The 14,486-nt window shown below is 43.6% G+C and overlaps 1 protein-coding gene across 4 annotated transcripts in view; it reads left to right on the forward strand.

The window, feature by feature from the left end:
- ikbkg (inhibitor of nuclear factor kappa B kinase regulatory subunit gamma) overlaps window positions 1-14,486 on the forward strand; it is a 31,491-nt gene that overhangs the window by 6,453 nt on the left and 10,552 nt on the right. For all 4 annotated transcript variants that reach the window (XM_056274522.1, XM_056274523.1, XM_056274524.1 and 1 more), the window contains 7 exons: window positions 902-1,004; window positions 1,626-1,741; window positions 1,952-2,104; window positions 2,708-2,780; window positions 4,290-4,424; window positions 4,867-5,003; window positions 9,524-9,603. In XM_056274522.1, the coding sequence (XP_056130497.1) occupies window positions 902-1,004; window positions 1,626-1,741; window positions 1,952-2,104; window positions 2,708-2,780; window positions 4,290-4,424; window positions 4,867-5,003; window positions 9,524-9,603 (797 nt within the window). The remainder of the gene's footprint in view (window positions 1-901; window positions 1,005-1,625; window positions 1,742-1,951; window positions 2,105-2,707; window positions 2,781-4,289; window positions 4,425-4,866; window positions 5,004-9,523; window positions 9,604-14,486) is intronic.

The raw sequence follows: 14,486 nt of genomic DNA on the forward strand, positions 1-14,486 counted from the left end.
GAGCTCGTGGCTCTGTGTTGGCTCTCTTTCTTACTTGTTCTGTATGTGTGACTGCTCTGTTTACATTTCTGTATCACTGCTTCTGTCTCCATCACCACCTGCCTTTGTCCAGCTTTAAACTTACATTGCCGTTTGTTTGCACTCGCGTTTGCAATTTCTTACACCAGTCATTTATTTTCTAAATTTGCAATGCAAGTTTTTGACTATTATTCTTGCATCATTGATGCGATTTTCTCTTAAGTATGGTATACTGGGGGCAACCGGGTAGCGTGGCGGTCCATTCCGTTGCCTACCTACACAAGGATCGCCGGTTCGAATCCTCGTGTTACCTCCAGCTTGGTCGGGCGCCCCTACAGACACAATTGGCCACGTCTGCAGGTGGGAAGCCGGATATGGGTATGTGTCCTGGTCACTGCACTAGCGCCTCCTCTGGTTGGTCGGGGTGCCTGTTCGCGGGGGAGGGGGAACTGGGGGGAATAGCGTGATCCTCCCACGTGCTATGTCCCCCTGGTGAAACTCCTCACTGTCAGGTGAAAAGAAGCGGCTGGTGACTCCACATGTATTGGAGGAGACGTGGTAGTTTGCAGCCCTCCCTGGATCGGCAGAGGGAGTGGAGCAGTGACCGGGACGACTCAGAAGAGTCGGGTAATTGGCCAAGTACAACACTCCTAAATTAATTAAAATGTCTCTAAGCCCACCGGTCATTATTTCAGTTATATTCGCCCACTTTTCCATTGTGGAGGAAAGCTGAGTTGAATTGTTCTTTGTATTTCTCACCTCCAGTTTTAAATCTGTTTATATTTTGAATGTACTTGATTTTCTATGTCGGTGTTCGTGTTAACGTCCTAGGATGTAAATGTTATGTTGGCCGTCAGTTACGAACAGGCATGTTTGTCTGTAGGTATCGCGAGCTGGAGGAGAAGCTGGATTATCTCCAGAAGAGCTCAGCTCAGCGGGACAGAACTGAAGCTCTGCTCAAACAAAAGGACAAGGACTGTGTTCAGGTAGTCACTTCATACATCCGTCCAGCTTCCTCTACGGCTGTAGCGACCTACATCACAAAAACTTTCTTACACTCTGGAGTTGGTTTTGCTGCTTTGTGCAGTTGTGTAATTCCATTTGAATCCTCGCCTCTGTCATTCAGCAGTGTGACTAACAAGATATTGTTCACTACAGTCGGCTCTGTGCATAACTGTAGTCCACTGACTTCCGACTTCTACTGCAGCGGTCATACCAGTTTCCTGTTTGTTGGTGTGCGCTAGTGACAATGGCATGTTTTTGGTGATGCCTGCAAGATTTACCATGAATAAATGTCAACGACATCCAAAGAACTGTCGACAAACTTTCACCTGCACCTACCAGCAAACGGATGAAAAGTTTCAAGTTGTACACATCAAGTTCTGTCCACAATTCTGTCCGTTCGTCGGTCTGCTCATCCTTGTAATTGTGGACGTTACTTTTAATAAGTACTTCTACGTGGAGAGCATATTTGAGGAAACCAAATGGGACATTGAGGAAGTAAATAGGCAAACTAAAGATAAGTCCTTGAAGGAACTTTGCAGTAACTGTATTTACATAGTGTATTTCAACATTTTGACTTTTTTTGTGTGACTTTGTGTTTGCAGCTGGCTAAGGACTGTGAGGCTCTGAAGGCCCAAGCAACATCTCTATTAGGAGAGCTAAAGGAGAGACAGAGCTGCCTGGACAAGAGTGAGCATGAACGCAAAATCCTGGAGGAAAAGTGAGTCTGTCTGGCAAGTGGTTGTCTTGCTCAGTATTGCTGATGTGACAGGTGCTTGTATTAAGTTCCTCTCTTGGTTTGGCTCTGTGGGTCACTTGTTGTTGACATTCATTTCTCTGTGTGCATTCACGACTTTGCATACATTTTTGTCTACACGACTGCTTACATGTGGCCATGTGTTTCTCAACGTGCATGTGACTGTGTGCCCAGGCTATGCAGTAAGATGGAGGCCCTGCAGGTGGCGGAGAGGGAGTTAGAACAGCAGAGAAAGCAGCACCACGTGGCTGTGGACAAGCTGCTGCTGCAGAGCCAGAGCCTGGAGACAGCCCTCAAGACAGAGCGGCATGTCGTTGCAGAAGAAAGGTGGGCCCACCCACACAAAAGGCGCTGTCAGTACACGCAACACCAACATGCATGCAGGAAACGCCACTTATTCATGAACACATACCACACCTATCCGTGTATGAGAATCATGTGCACATCACTACACACACACATACTATATCACATACACAGCCATGCTGTATCAGATGACACACATACACACACACAAAGCTCAATTATTCATAACAAATCATACATGCATCATGATTCAAAGCATGTTTGTGTGCGTTTGTGATATGCACTGAAACGTACTGTAGATTCACACCATACCACATGCCCAAGGCTCAGCGTTTTCGGTTTTTACCGATTTTCACCGAAAAATACCCATATTTTTAAACTGATTTTCACCCGGATTTTATGTTTCCATGGATCTGAAAGTTGTTCCTGTTCATGTGAGGTTGTGTAAAAGCGCCTTCTTGTGGCGAAATTCGGCATGCTGGATGGCTTTGAAAAATAAAAACCAAAAATGCTGAGCCTTGACCACACCACATGCCATACACACTGAATTGAAGGTCCCATAAATGATATGAATTGTATGGTTATATCTGTTTTTTGATTATTTTTTTTTCTGTTTAATTTCAGGAAAAAACTTGCACAGCTACAGCACGCCTACACATGTCTGTTTAGAGACTATGACTCCAAACTGAAGAATGAGGTAAACCAGACCAAACACTCTGCATGTCTTCATTATGTTATAGCTAAATGTCTTTATGCTACTCTTAACTTGTCTTTGTCTTTGGGTGATAATGCAGACAGGCCTACACACATGCATCACTTATTACGCAGACAGGCCTGCACACATGCCTCACTTATTATGCAGACAGGCCTGCACACGTGCATCACTTACTGTGCAGACAGGCCTGCACACATGCATCACTTATCAGACATGCAATGCATCGTCTACTCATCCTTCCTTTGTTTTTAACAACCTCGGTGTTTTTTTGTAGTTTTTGCCATTGTGCGTGTCGATTACGATACCACTTTACTCATCAACTTCATTTATGAGATTTTGGCCACGGGTCCACCGCTGGACGTGGCTTTACAACAGCGTGTAATGGTGCCACCATGGATTACAAGTTTCCGACATGTTTCAGCACATCCATTTGAACCTACTGAACTGAATCACCTGAGTAAACGCATACATACAAGTGAAAACAAACGTGCAAGATGAAATTTATTCCTTAAAATGTCCAAAATTATGTCCGGGTAGTGTGGCGGTCTATTCCGTTGCCTACCTACGGGGATCACCAGTTCGAATCCCCATGTTAGCTCCAGCTTGGTCGGGCGTCCCTACAGACACAATTGGCCACGTCTGCAGGTGGGAAGCCGGATATGGGTATGTGTCCTGGTCACTGCACTAGCGCCTCCTCAGGTTGGTCGGGGCGCCTGTTTGCGGGGGAGGGGGAACTGGGGAGAATAGCGTGATCCTCCCACGTGCTATGTCCCCCTGGTGAAACTCCTCACTGTCAGGTGAAAAGAAGCGGCTGGTGACTCCACATGTATTGGAGGAGACGTGGTAGTTTGCAGCCCTCCCTGGATCGGCAGAGGGAGTGGAGCAGCGACCGGGACGACTCAGAAGAGTGGGGTAATTGACCAAGTACAATTGGAGAGAAAAAGGGAGGAAAAGTCCAAAATTATCAGTGGTCTATCACATTGCTGAGCTTCTTCCTGGTTGAACCAGGATGTTACCACTACCTACCACTGTAGGTGATGGTATCATCGATAAGCTGCCCGGCCGTCGTAGATAATGGTAAATCGTACACAGTGTCACCAAGGTATAAGGGTTGTTTATTTGTTGTTGAGAGGACAGGTTTAAGGATCATGTTCCATGGCATCATAAAATACCATTGTAAAGCTTTTTCCAGTGGTGGTCCCATGTCCAAGAGCTCCACAATGAGGCTGGTGGGTAAAATGATAAATTACTGATATTGCACCATGGCAAACACTACGAAAATAAGACCCAGGTTGTCAAAAAAGTTTATAACCTGAATTATCCTTTAAGAACAATCTGTACCAAGCATAATACAAGTGGCAGGATATAAGCACAATTGTGTGAAAATAATTTTCAATAAGGGTTAGTAAATTATTTTTTTTTCCGTGTGTGTGTGTGTGTGTGTGTGTGTGTGTGTGTGTGTGTGTGTGTGTGTGTGTTAACGTGTTTCAGGGAGGAGATCTCTCCAGTAGACTAGAGGAGGCAGAGCGAGCGCTTGCCCTCAAACAAGATCTGATTGATAAGCTTAAGGAGGAGGTGGAGCAACAGCGAAGCTCCCTGGAGACCATACCTGTACTTACTGCACAGGTACAAACACACACAAACACTCACTGCTCATGCACATGTTCAGCAACTTTGCAAGTTGGCTAATTAACACAACATCTTCGAGACTTTTTGCATGGATTTCATACATTGTTTTTTGGCTAATTCACAACCAGCACACAATTTTCACCACCAGCACACCATTTTCACCACCAGCACACCATTTTCTTCACAACGCATCATTTTCACCACCAAGCATACCATTTCACCACCAAGCATACCATTTCACCACCAAGCATACCATTTCACCACCAGCACACCATTTTCACCACCAACACATCGTTTCACCACCAACACACCAATTCACCACCAGCACACCATTTCACCACCAACTCACCATTTTCATCACCAGCACACTATTTCACACATGCTGCCACTCGTTGTGCTGAAACATTTGTAAGAAAAGTTTGTATGTGTCTTCGATCAGGCTGAAATCTACAAGGCAGATTTCCTTGCTGAGCGTGAGGCGAGGGAGAAGCTGCACCAGAAGAAGGAGGAGCTGCAGGATCAGCTGACCCGGGCACAGGCTGAGTTCGAAAGGCTAAAACAGGAATCGACATCACGGTAAACTCCACCAACAATTATATCACCCATGTCAAAAATATTTCCGCTTTGAGAAAGAGAAATAGGTCGACACCTACCCATTTCCCAGGTGCCATCACTTTACACCCGCAGATAGTTTGGAATAAAGTACAAGCTTCAGCTGGGCATAAATGTGATCCATCAGTCAAACCAACTTACCAAAGGCAGACTCAAACAATGTTATAATGTTACAGTTTCATTTAGCAGACGCTTTTATCCAAAGCAATGTACATCTGAGAGTTAATACAACACAAGCAAGGATCTAGTCAGGAGGCAACAATGCAAGTAAATGCCAACAAACTAGGTTCAAGTCCAATAGGATATAGGTGTCAATAAACCTTGTTTGTTGTGTGCTTCTTAATCATGTCAGTTGAAGGAAGTCTCAAAGAGCAGTGCATCTTACTCTCCGTTCACATCACTTCCGTCCAGGCTTTGAGTGAAATCATCCTTTAGTGCTAAATTATTCTCCCTGACCTCCATCTTTAATGCAAATCACGGGCTTGCTCAACATTTTTAAGGCAATTTTAGCTGCTCTGCTACGATCGCCAAGGTCATGGCTGTAGTGACAAGACTGACGCATCGAAAATCACTTAGATGTGTTGAATGAACCACAGAAGAACTTCTGGTTTGCACAAAAACATTGCAGAAAAGTCACCACATACTATACTATTTAAAGCCTCCTACAGACTGTGTGGTTTGGGCCGTCTCAGTTGAAAGATGACTAAACGTGGTGATATCTTTGGTCGTGGCTCCAAAACGGTGGTCCTACGTCGCACTGTGAGACAGGTTCAAAGATGGCCGTAATTACAGTCTTGCGACTGAAGATAACCTGGCGCAAAAGTCTGACCGTGTCAGAGATGTAGGATGACCATCTCACAATGTGACTGCTGCTACGACCTACGTCTACTAACCAACCAATAGAAATGCAGAACAAAGTGACGCACTGATCAACGCCATGCACAACCTTTGCTGGCGCTAAACACAAACACACACACTGTTAGCATCTGTGACCCAAATGCCATGGATTCAACAAAACGAGCAGCAAAACGAGCTGCGGCGACTATTGAACGAACTTGACTCCTGCTTGGCGTCATGTTACTCAACATTAAATCAGATTAGGCGTAGGGGTGGCACAGTGGTGCAGTGGTTAGCGCAGTCGCCTCACAGCGAGAAGGCCTGGGTTCGAGCCCCGGGGTGGTCCAACCTTGGGGGCCGTCCTCTGTGTGGAGTTTGCATGTTCTCCCTGTGTCTTCGTGGGTTTCCTCCAGGGTCTCAGGTTTCCTCCCACAGTCCAAAGACGTAGGTCAGGTGACTCGTCCGTACTTAATTGTCCCTAGGTGTGCGTGCGTGCGTGCATGTGTGTGTGTGTGTCTGGGCCCTGTGATGGCCTGGCGGTGTGTCCAGGTTGTCTCCCCGCTTGCCACCCAATGACTGCTGGGATAGGCTGCAGCATCCGCGTGACCCTGAGAGCAGGATCAGTGGTTTGGATGATGGATGCTGGGATATGGGAGGATTTACTGTATTTCTTTAAGAGCACTTCACACTTTGTATGACAGCATAATTTGGTGGAATAACTTACAGTAATGTTTTACAGATGGGAAATACGTCATACAAACTGATGGGGCATTAAAATGATTTTATTAGATGCCGGTTGCTCCGACTCCTCCCCTCGCATTTCTGTACGTGTTAACGTGTTTATTTACGTGATTGTGACACGTCTGTTCCACGGGAGGGTTCAAAATGAAGGCGGGCACGGTTTTAGGCGATTAACACAGGTTGCATGTCTTTCATTTGTTCACTCGCAGGGGCCGGTGTGTTGTGGTGCTGGGTTCGTTTCCTCGCCCTGTCCTTTCAGAACGCGTGGCTCCCCTTTCTCCTCCTCCCTTCAGCCCTGTGTTTCTCCACCTCCCTTCAGCCCTGTGTTTCACCCTCTTCCCTTCAGCCCTGTGTTTCTCCGCCTCCCTTCAGCCCCGTGTTTCACCTGTGTCTCGTGTGTGTCAGCCAGTCAGCTGGCACCCAGCTAAACTGGTGTATAAGGGACAGGTTGTCAGTCTGACATATCAGCCTCCTTATCACGTCTGCTCTCCTGCGAGCCACGCCCCCTCTCTCCGCTTGCAGCCGAGGCTAAGCTACACCCGCTGCCACAGTGATGTATGTGCTTATTTGCATACAGAGCGAGAAAGTGAGATCCGATCACATGGTCACTCAAGACGCCTGTGGGGACGTGTGCTGATGCCAGGTGTGAAGTGATGTAGGTAGAGCTGTCCGCTTGTGATCGGAAAACCCAAGGCGCATGTTAATGCCAGGTGACACAGACTGGAGTTGTTAGAGAAGTGTGAACACAAAAATACATGGAAAAAGCTTTTATTTTCCCTCAGCTCTGATTTAGGCCACTTTTAAATGTGGTCCTAGGTCAGACACATGCAGTATTAGCCCAGGCAGCTGAAATCTGTTTGAGGAAGTCAGAATTCAAGTTCATTCATGTCGCTCCCCATGACACGGTTAGGCGTGATTGGCTGTTTTGGCTCGTCGCTCGCTGACCTCTCACTGTGACTGCGTCAGAGAAACTGTGGTGCGACGAGATTAGGGAAATCACCCGTGATACAAACGGCGCCGGTGGGGATGTGGTTATAGCAAAGGTTAGTAGAGGGGAAGCACACGAAACTGATGAGTCGGTGAAAAGACAATGAAATACCTGATTTTAGACCTACGTTGTGGGAAGATCCTGCTAGTGAGTCTAAACCCAGGAACACGTACTGCTAATCCACCACTGCTTGGAAAATAAATACTGAGCTGAGCACAATCACTAATGTGAGCAGTGAAACAAAACGTGTCTCTAAACAAAAAATTGAAAGTAAGCACAAAGGTCACACATAGAAGTGTACATTTAGCCATGGGCACAAGTTTGCGTGCCACTGCTTTGGAGGCTCAGATGCTAAGGAAGAGGACCAATATGTAGTTTAGCTACTCTGAAATGGTGCTCAGGGACCACTTCCCTCCTGACCCTCACGCAGTTATGAGCAGGGTTGGGTAGAATACTTTGAAAAATTATGTTGTGCCGGAGTACTGAACACACTGTCCAAATGTTACAAGTAATCTATTTAGTTACATTACTTAAAAGAGTAATTCAGATTACATTTAGAACGCATCTTCAAAAGGCACATTTGAAACTGTTGTGTTGTATTAATATCATCTATGTCACATTGTTACTTGTTCCTTGGTGTTACTGGTATCTCCATGCCATTATGTCAATGTGTTGACCATCTGCCAGTTACTGCTGCTCTCCCAACATGTGGTGCATGCAGGAGGAAATGTTCACATACTGAAGTAGTTTATGGTGTTATAAAAATCTGTGTGATTACTTTTCATTAGGAGAGAGGTCTGCTCAGGGCAAGCTAAGTTTTACTGTGGAGGGCTTTTCACTTGACCTCACCTTGCTGCTGCTGTTATTATCACGTTTCATGAGTGAGAAATAAGAGAAGCCCAAATTTACACATTGAAACCACACAAGCACACACATACACACACACACACAGAGTAAATCTATTGCAGCTAATTGGATGATTTCCATGTGTTTTATCATTGCTAAAATTACTGCTCACGGTTTTTAAACTCTATATTCTGTCAAGATAAATACCCAGTTAAGATATTAATGCATAACATATGTTAGTATGTCTGTTAGGAAACAACTGACACCAAAATTAACATTTTAACAACTTTAATTCTGTTTTTCAAACAATTTAAAATGGCCACTGTCCAACGCCTGTAAATACTACTACTGTGGTAGTCATGGTGCGTCTGTAACAGCGTCTGTAACCAGAGATGTTGGACATAATCACACATCAAGTTTAGTGTGTTTCTAGGACAGAGCAACAAACTTCATGAAGGAAATGATGCAACCAACACACGTCATAAATAGTGACATAACGCGCATGATGATGCACTAATTACGAGACAGTCATGTTGACCATCTATGTTAGTTTTAGGTAGACCTTACTGTAACTTTTTTTTTTTAATCTGATCTAAAACTAATTTTAATGCAAATATACATAATTTTAGGAGAATTCAGGGAGCGGCAGGTCTGTATCTTTCCCCCCCCATAAAGTTATTAAACTTTGAAAATCCGAAACGGCCATAATAACTGTCTTGGTTGTTCTAGTGTTAAAACACAATTTTCCTTCCATTCAGTTTCCAATTTTCACGTGATCTTGTGCTCGTCCGCTACTGAACATTGAACACAGAATCCCACCCGCAACACCAATGCTGATTGGGAGGAGCGTATTCTAAAAGTATTCTCCTCAAACTGTCTAAAGCAACTGTCATCTTAATACTGGTGTTTCCAGCAGGATGTGGGCTGAATACTGTATTCTGACTTCTTAATGCAGTTACTTTGATTCCTTTGCAGTGACCTTTGCAGTGTTTAGTGTTGTCTTGCTCATACTGACCTGTAGTGGCATACATTGAGCGAGATGAGGAAACTATCATTTGTTCTGATGTTTCAGTGCATGTATGGAGGAGATGCAGCAAAGACACCAAGAAAATTTCAGAGTGCAACGGCCGTCACACCATCACCCCAAACCAGGTACAACAAGCCCCACACATGCAAAATGACACACACACACACACACACACACACACACACACACACACACACACACACACACACACACACACACACACACACACCTTTAACAACTTTCATCAGGATACAACATATCAACGATACTATATTTGCTGATATCACAGTGTGCCACGATACGATTTCAATTCAATTCAGGGGCTTGCGATTGATATGAGACGATATCATACAGCCATTTAATACAATCAGTTACCTTTATATCAACTCACAAATAGCAACTAAAGTATGATTTGACCGTTTTATTACTGAGCTCCTCTCCATTCTTTTTAATTAAAAGAATAAATAGACCTGTTGTTCACTATAAAGTGCCACATTTCTTATGTTTCAGTGCACATTTTTTTTATCAGTTCACTTAAAGCGTCCTTGATGACCTTTCAGTTATGAACGTAAATTATGCACATCCCTGCTTAATCCCCTTGGATTTAAAAGGTTCTGTCTGTGTACTCAGTGGTTGAGAGATATTAAGCTTTAAAATATTCACATGTTATAAAACAAAACCGAAAGAACTTTAAGTCCCCTTTTATTATACGTTAAAGCAGCACCTGTGTAAACCTTGACTCATATTTAGTGTCTTATAAATAATATATTTTCAACACTTAGAACTTAGTATTAACCAAGGTCACCACTTAACCCATACTTTTAAGTGCAAATGCAGTACAGTCTTCCAGCACCATAGCTATCCACTATACCTTGGGATATACATTTTTCAAATCCACATCAAAATAAAACATTTCAGTGGTTAGGACAAAGTAAATGTTCAAATCCACATCAAAATAAGAAATTTCAGTTGTTAGGACAAAGTAAATGTAAACAGTCCTTATATATATATTAAAGATTTTCATAGCATTGCCAAAAAACAAGAACACATTTATGAAGCAAGCAAATCAATTGATAAATCAACCCAACTGCAACAACCATAAAAAAAGGGGGGAAAATAACAGAAAAAAGGGAGGGGGGGCATTAATCAGGAGACAGATTGAAGGGAGTTAAAAAAACATGAAAAAGGGTTGCCATCTGCCATAGAAGTTATCAGAGTTACCTCTCACACCATATTTGATCTTCTCTAGCTTAAGAAAGGGCATGTTATCCCTGAACCACTGAGTGCTGGAGGGAGCTTTGGCAGGCATCCAGTGGAGAAGAAGGTAGTGTCTCGCCAGTAAGGAAGTGAAAGCTAGAACATCTAACTGCTTAAAGGACCGCAGTAGAACATGTGGTCTAGATTGCAGGATGAAGCTTGACATTTATCGCAACTGTCAGTGATATTGGGATAAATTTGTGACAATCGTGCTTTGGAAAAATGAACCCTAAATAGTACCTTGAATTGTATGAGTGTGAGTCAAGCGCAAGTTGAGCTTGTGTGAATTTTATTAAGAGCAACGTCCCACCATCATCCGGGTTCAAGCTCCCAGGCAGCCTTGACTTTAGTGGCTGGTGAACTGTCACATGACCAAAGTTTGTTATAAACCTTTGCAATGAGTGAGTTTTGGTGGGGATCAGTGCTGAGAAACTCATCCCAGGGTTGACTCAGAGGAGAGGAGGGGAAAACTGAAAACAAAGATTTTATGTAGTACCTAATTTGAAAATAACGAAAGAGATGAGAAGGTGGGAGATGAAATTCACATGATAGATCTGCAAAACTACAAAAGATGCCGTCCTTATACAGATCTTTAAAAGTTTTCAGGCCTTTGTCGTGCCACACAGAAAAGGTGGAGTCTGTAGATGAGGGTTGAAATAAATTATTCCTCAGTACAGGAGCTAAAGTGGATGCTGAAATGAATTTAAAATGCCTCCTGAACTGATACCAAATTTTGAGGGTGCAACGTACCATTGGTTATTTGTAAAGCCAGAGGGGTTGGTTGCAATAGGGGAGAAAAGCAGAGCCGTTAGGGAAGATGAAACACAGGACTGTGCCTCTAACTTACACCATAGCAGATCCATTGAATTAAACCAAAATGAAATTTTTTGAATGTGTGTCGCCCAATAATACATCTGAAAATTTGGCAGAGAAAGTCCACCACTTCATTTGCATCTCTGAAGAATCGATTTACTGATTCTGGGTGCCTTTCCACATCATAAAAAGTAAGAAATGGCTTGATCAGTTGTTTGGGGGAAAAAAAAGTTTCGGCAGAAATAGGGGGAGACATTGGAACAGAAATAAACATTTGGGCAAAATATTCATTTTAACTGTGTTAATTTTGCCAATCAAAGACAGAGGCAAACTATCCCATCTTTGAAGGTGAGATTTAATTCTAGACACCAAAGGAGAAAAATAAGCTGAAAAAAGTGAGGTCAGTTTCCTGGTTACATTTATCCCCATATACTTAAAGCCGGAGGGACTCAATTTGAAGGGATATTGGACTGATTAAGTTATATTGCCAAAGCATTAATAGGATAGCATTCACTCTTGGAGATATTTACTTTATAGCCGGAAAATTACCCAAATCTCTGAAAACCGGAGAGAATTACTGGTATAGAGTGGTTTGGATTTGAGACATGCAACAGCAAATCATCAGCATAGAGTGAAAGCTTAAGTTCTATGCCCAAACATGATATCCCAGTAAAAATGGAAGATGATCTCAGAAAGATTGACAAGGACTCTATTACTAAAACGAATAATAGGGGGGATAAGGGACAACCCTTATGAGTGCCCCGAGAAAAGGTGAAAAAACTGGATTGAATGCCACTGGTGGTGATGCTAGCTTGTGGGGACGTATAAAGGAGACGTATCCACGAAATAAATACATTTCCCAGCCCAAATTTTCTTAATGCAGTAAAAAGGTAGTCCCATTCAACCCTGTCGAATGCTTTTTCAGCGTTGACTGAGATCACTAATTCAGGTGTAGTTGTTGAAGTTTTAGAATAGGTAATATTTAAGAGGGTACGGACTTTATAGAACAGCTGGCACCCCTTTATAAATCGGGTTTGCTCATCTGAGACATTTGGGAGAATATTTTCCAAGCGATGGGCCAAGGCCTTAACAAGGATCTTAGCATCCACATTTATTAAGGAAAGCGGTCTGTGTAAGCTACAGAAATATGGGTCTTTGTCTTTTTTTTTACGCAGACTTATTGGAGGCTTGTCTTAAAGTTGAGGGGAGAGACCCATACTGCAATGATTCGTTATATACAGAATGCAATAGCAGGGTCAGTTTATCTCGCAATCTTCTAAAAAAAAAAAAAATTCAGCTGAAAATCCATCTGGGCCAGGTGCTTCATTGTTTTGCATATTATTCATAGCAAGGGTTATTTCCTCTACTGTCAATGGTGATTCGAGTTCTTTAAAGATAACTGGGTTTATCACGGGGAAATTGAGACTATCCAAGAAAAAGTGCATTTCAGTGTTGTCAGACGGAGATTCAGATTTATATAAAGAAGAGTAGAAAGTGCAAAATATAGAGTTCATGACGGTGGGGTTCCTATGCAGTGTGCCAAGTGAGTCTTTTATCTGAGGGATCATGTGCGAAGCTGCCTGTCGACATAGTTAATGAGCTTGGAGGCGGCTTGGCTTATCGCCATGCTCGTAGTATGTGGAACGAGAGCGTAAAAGAAGACGCTGTGCATCAGTGGTTGTTATGAGATCAAATTCAGTCTGCAACTCAACACAGCATTTGAATAGACTGGGGGGGGGGAGATACTTTATTGATCCCTGTGGGGAAATTATGCTCTCCGCAGTGGGTAGCCACCGTGCAGCGCCCGGGGACCAACTCCAGTTTGTCTTGCCATGCCTCGGTCAGGGGCACAGACAGTAGTATTAACCCTAACATGCATGTCTTTTTGATGGTGGGGGAAACCGGAGCACCCGGAGAAAACCCACCGCAGACATGGGGAGAACATGCAAAGTCCACACAGAGGATGACCTGGGATGACCCCCAAGGTTGGACAACCCCAGGGTTCGAACCCAGGACCTTCTTACTGTGTTGTGTTGGTCCAAATTACTAATATTAATAGAGAGCTCTTGCAGTTTGGCTTTACGGGCTTTATTCAGATGTGCAGAGTAGGAGATAATTTGACCCCAAAGGTATGCTTTTAGCGATTCCCAAAACAGTGAGCGAGAAACCGGTTCCATCTCGTTCTGATTAGTAGCAATAAACTCATCAATTGCAGCTGCTAAGAATTTTTGAATTTATCGTCTTGAGAGAAGCAAATATTTTCTTGTGTAAGAAGTCGGGTTGTTGTGAAGTGTCTAGTGTGTTGGTGTAGTGTTCTGTGCCTGTCATGTCTTACTCTCAACCTTCACCACTGGCTAGCAGTAATGCAAACAGGAGAGCCGAGCACGTAAGTCTCTCCTTGCCAGTACATAGCCTCTCCAACAGCAAGCCCTATGTAGTGCCTCCTCGTAGCGATACGGTAACTGGGTATAACTTGGACCCTGGCTGAACTACAAGGGACTCGGAGGAGGTCTGGCCCCTAGACGTGCAGTATGCAGGCCCACCGGTGTGTGTAGATTCCCTTATGCCCATGAACCAGCCCCAGCTATGGGTTAAATAGTGCCACTGCCTAGTCGATACCTCGGGGGAGGAATAGGCTACAGGAGTAAACCCCTATACAAAATCAACATCTACAGTGCTGTTGTTTTTTGTTTTTCTTGCCCTTTTGTATGTGTTTAAGTGGGAGAGTACTGCTGGCATAATGTGTGACTGCCGCTTCTCCCTCTCGTAGCCCCCCCTTCCCATCCACCCCTGTATATCTGTTATGTTTATCTGTTGTCTTCTTTCACCGCCGTTTATAAAGCCACTTTGAGTGTTAGAAAAGCGCTATATAAGTTTGATTTATTATTTAGTTTGATTTATAAGTTTGATTTATTGTTATTAATATTATTGAACCTCC

This window comes from Lampris incognitus, chromosome 2 (genome assembly GCF_029633865.1).
Source record: "Lampris incognitus isolate fLamInc1 chromosome 2, fLamInc1.hap2, whole genome shotgun sequence".
Lineage (NCBI taxonomy): Eukaryota > Metazoa > Chordata > Actinopteri > Lampriformes > Lampridae > Lampris > Lampris incognitus.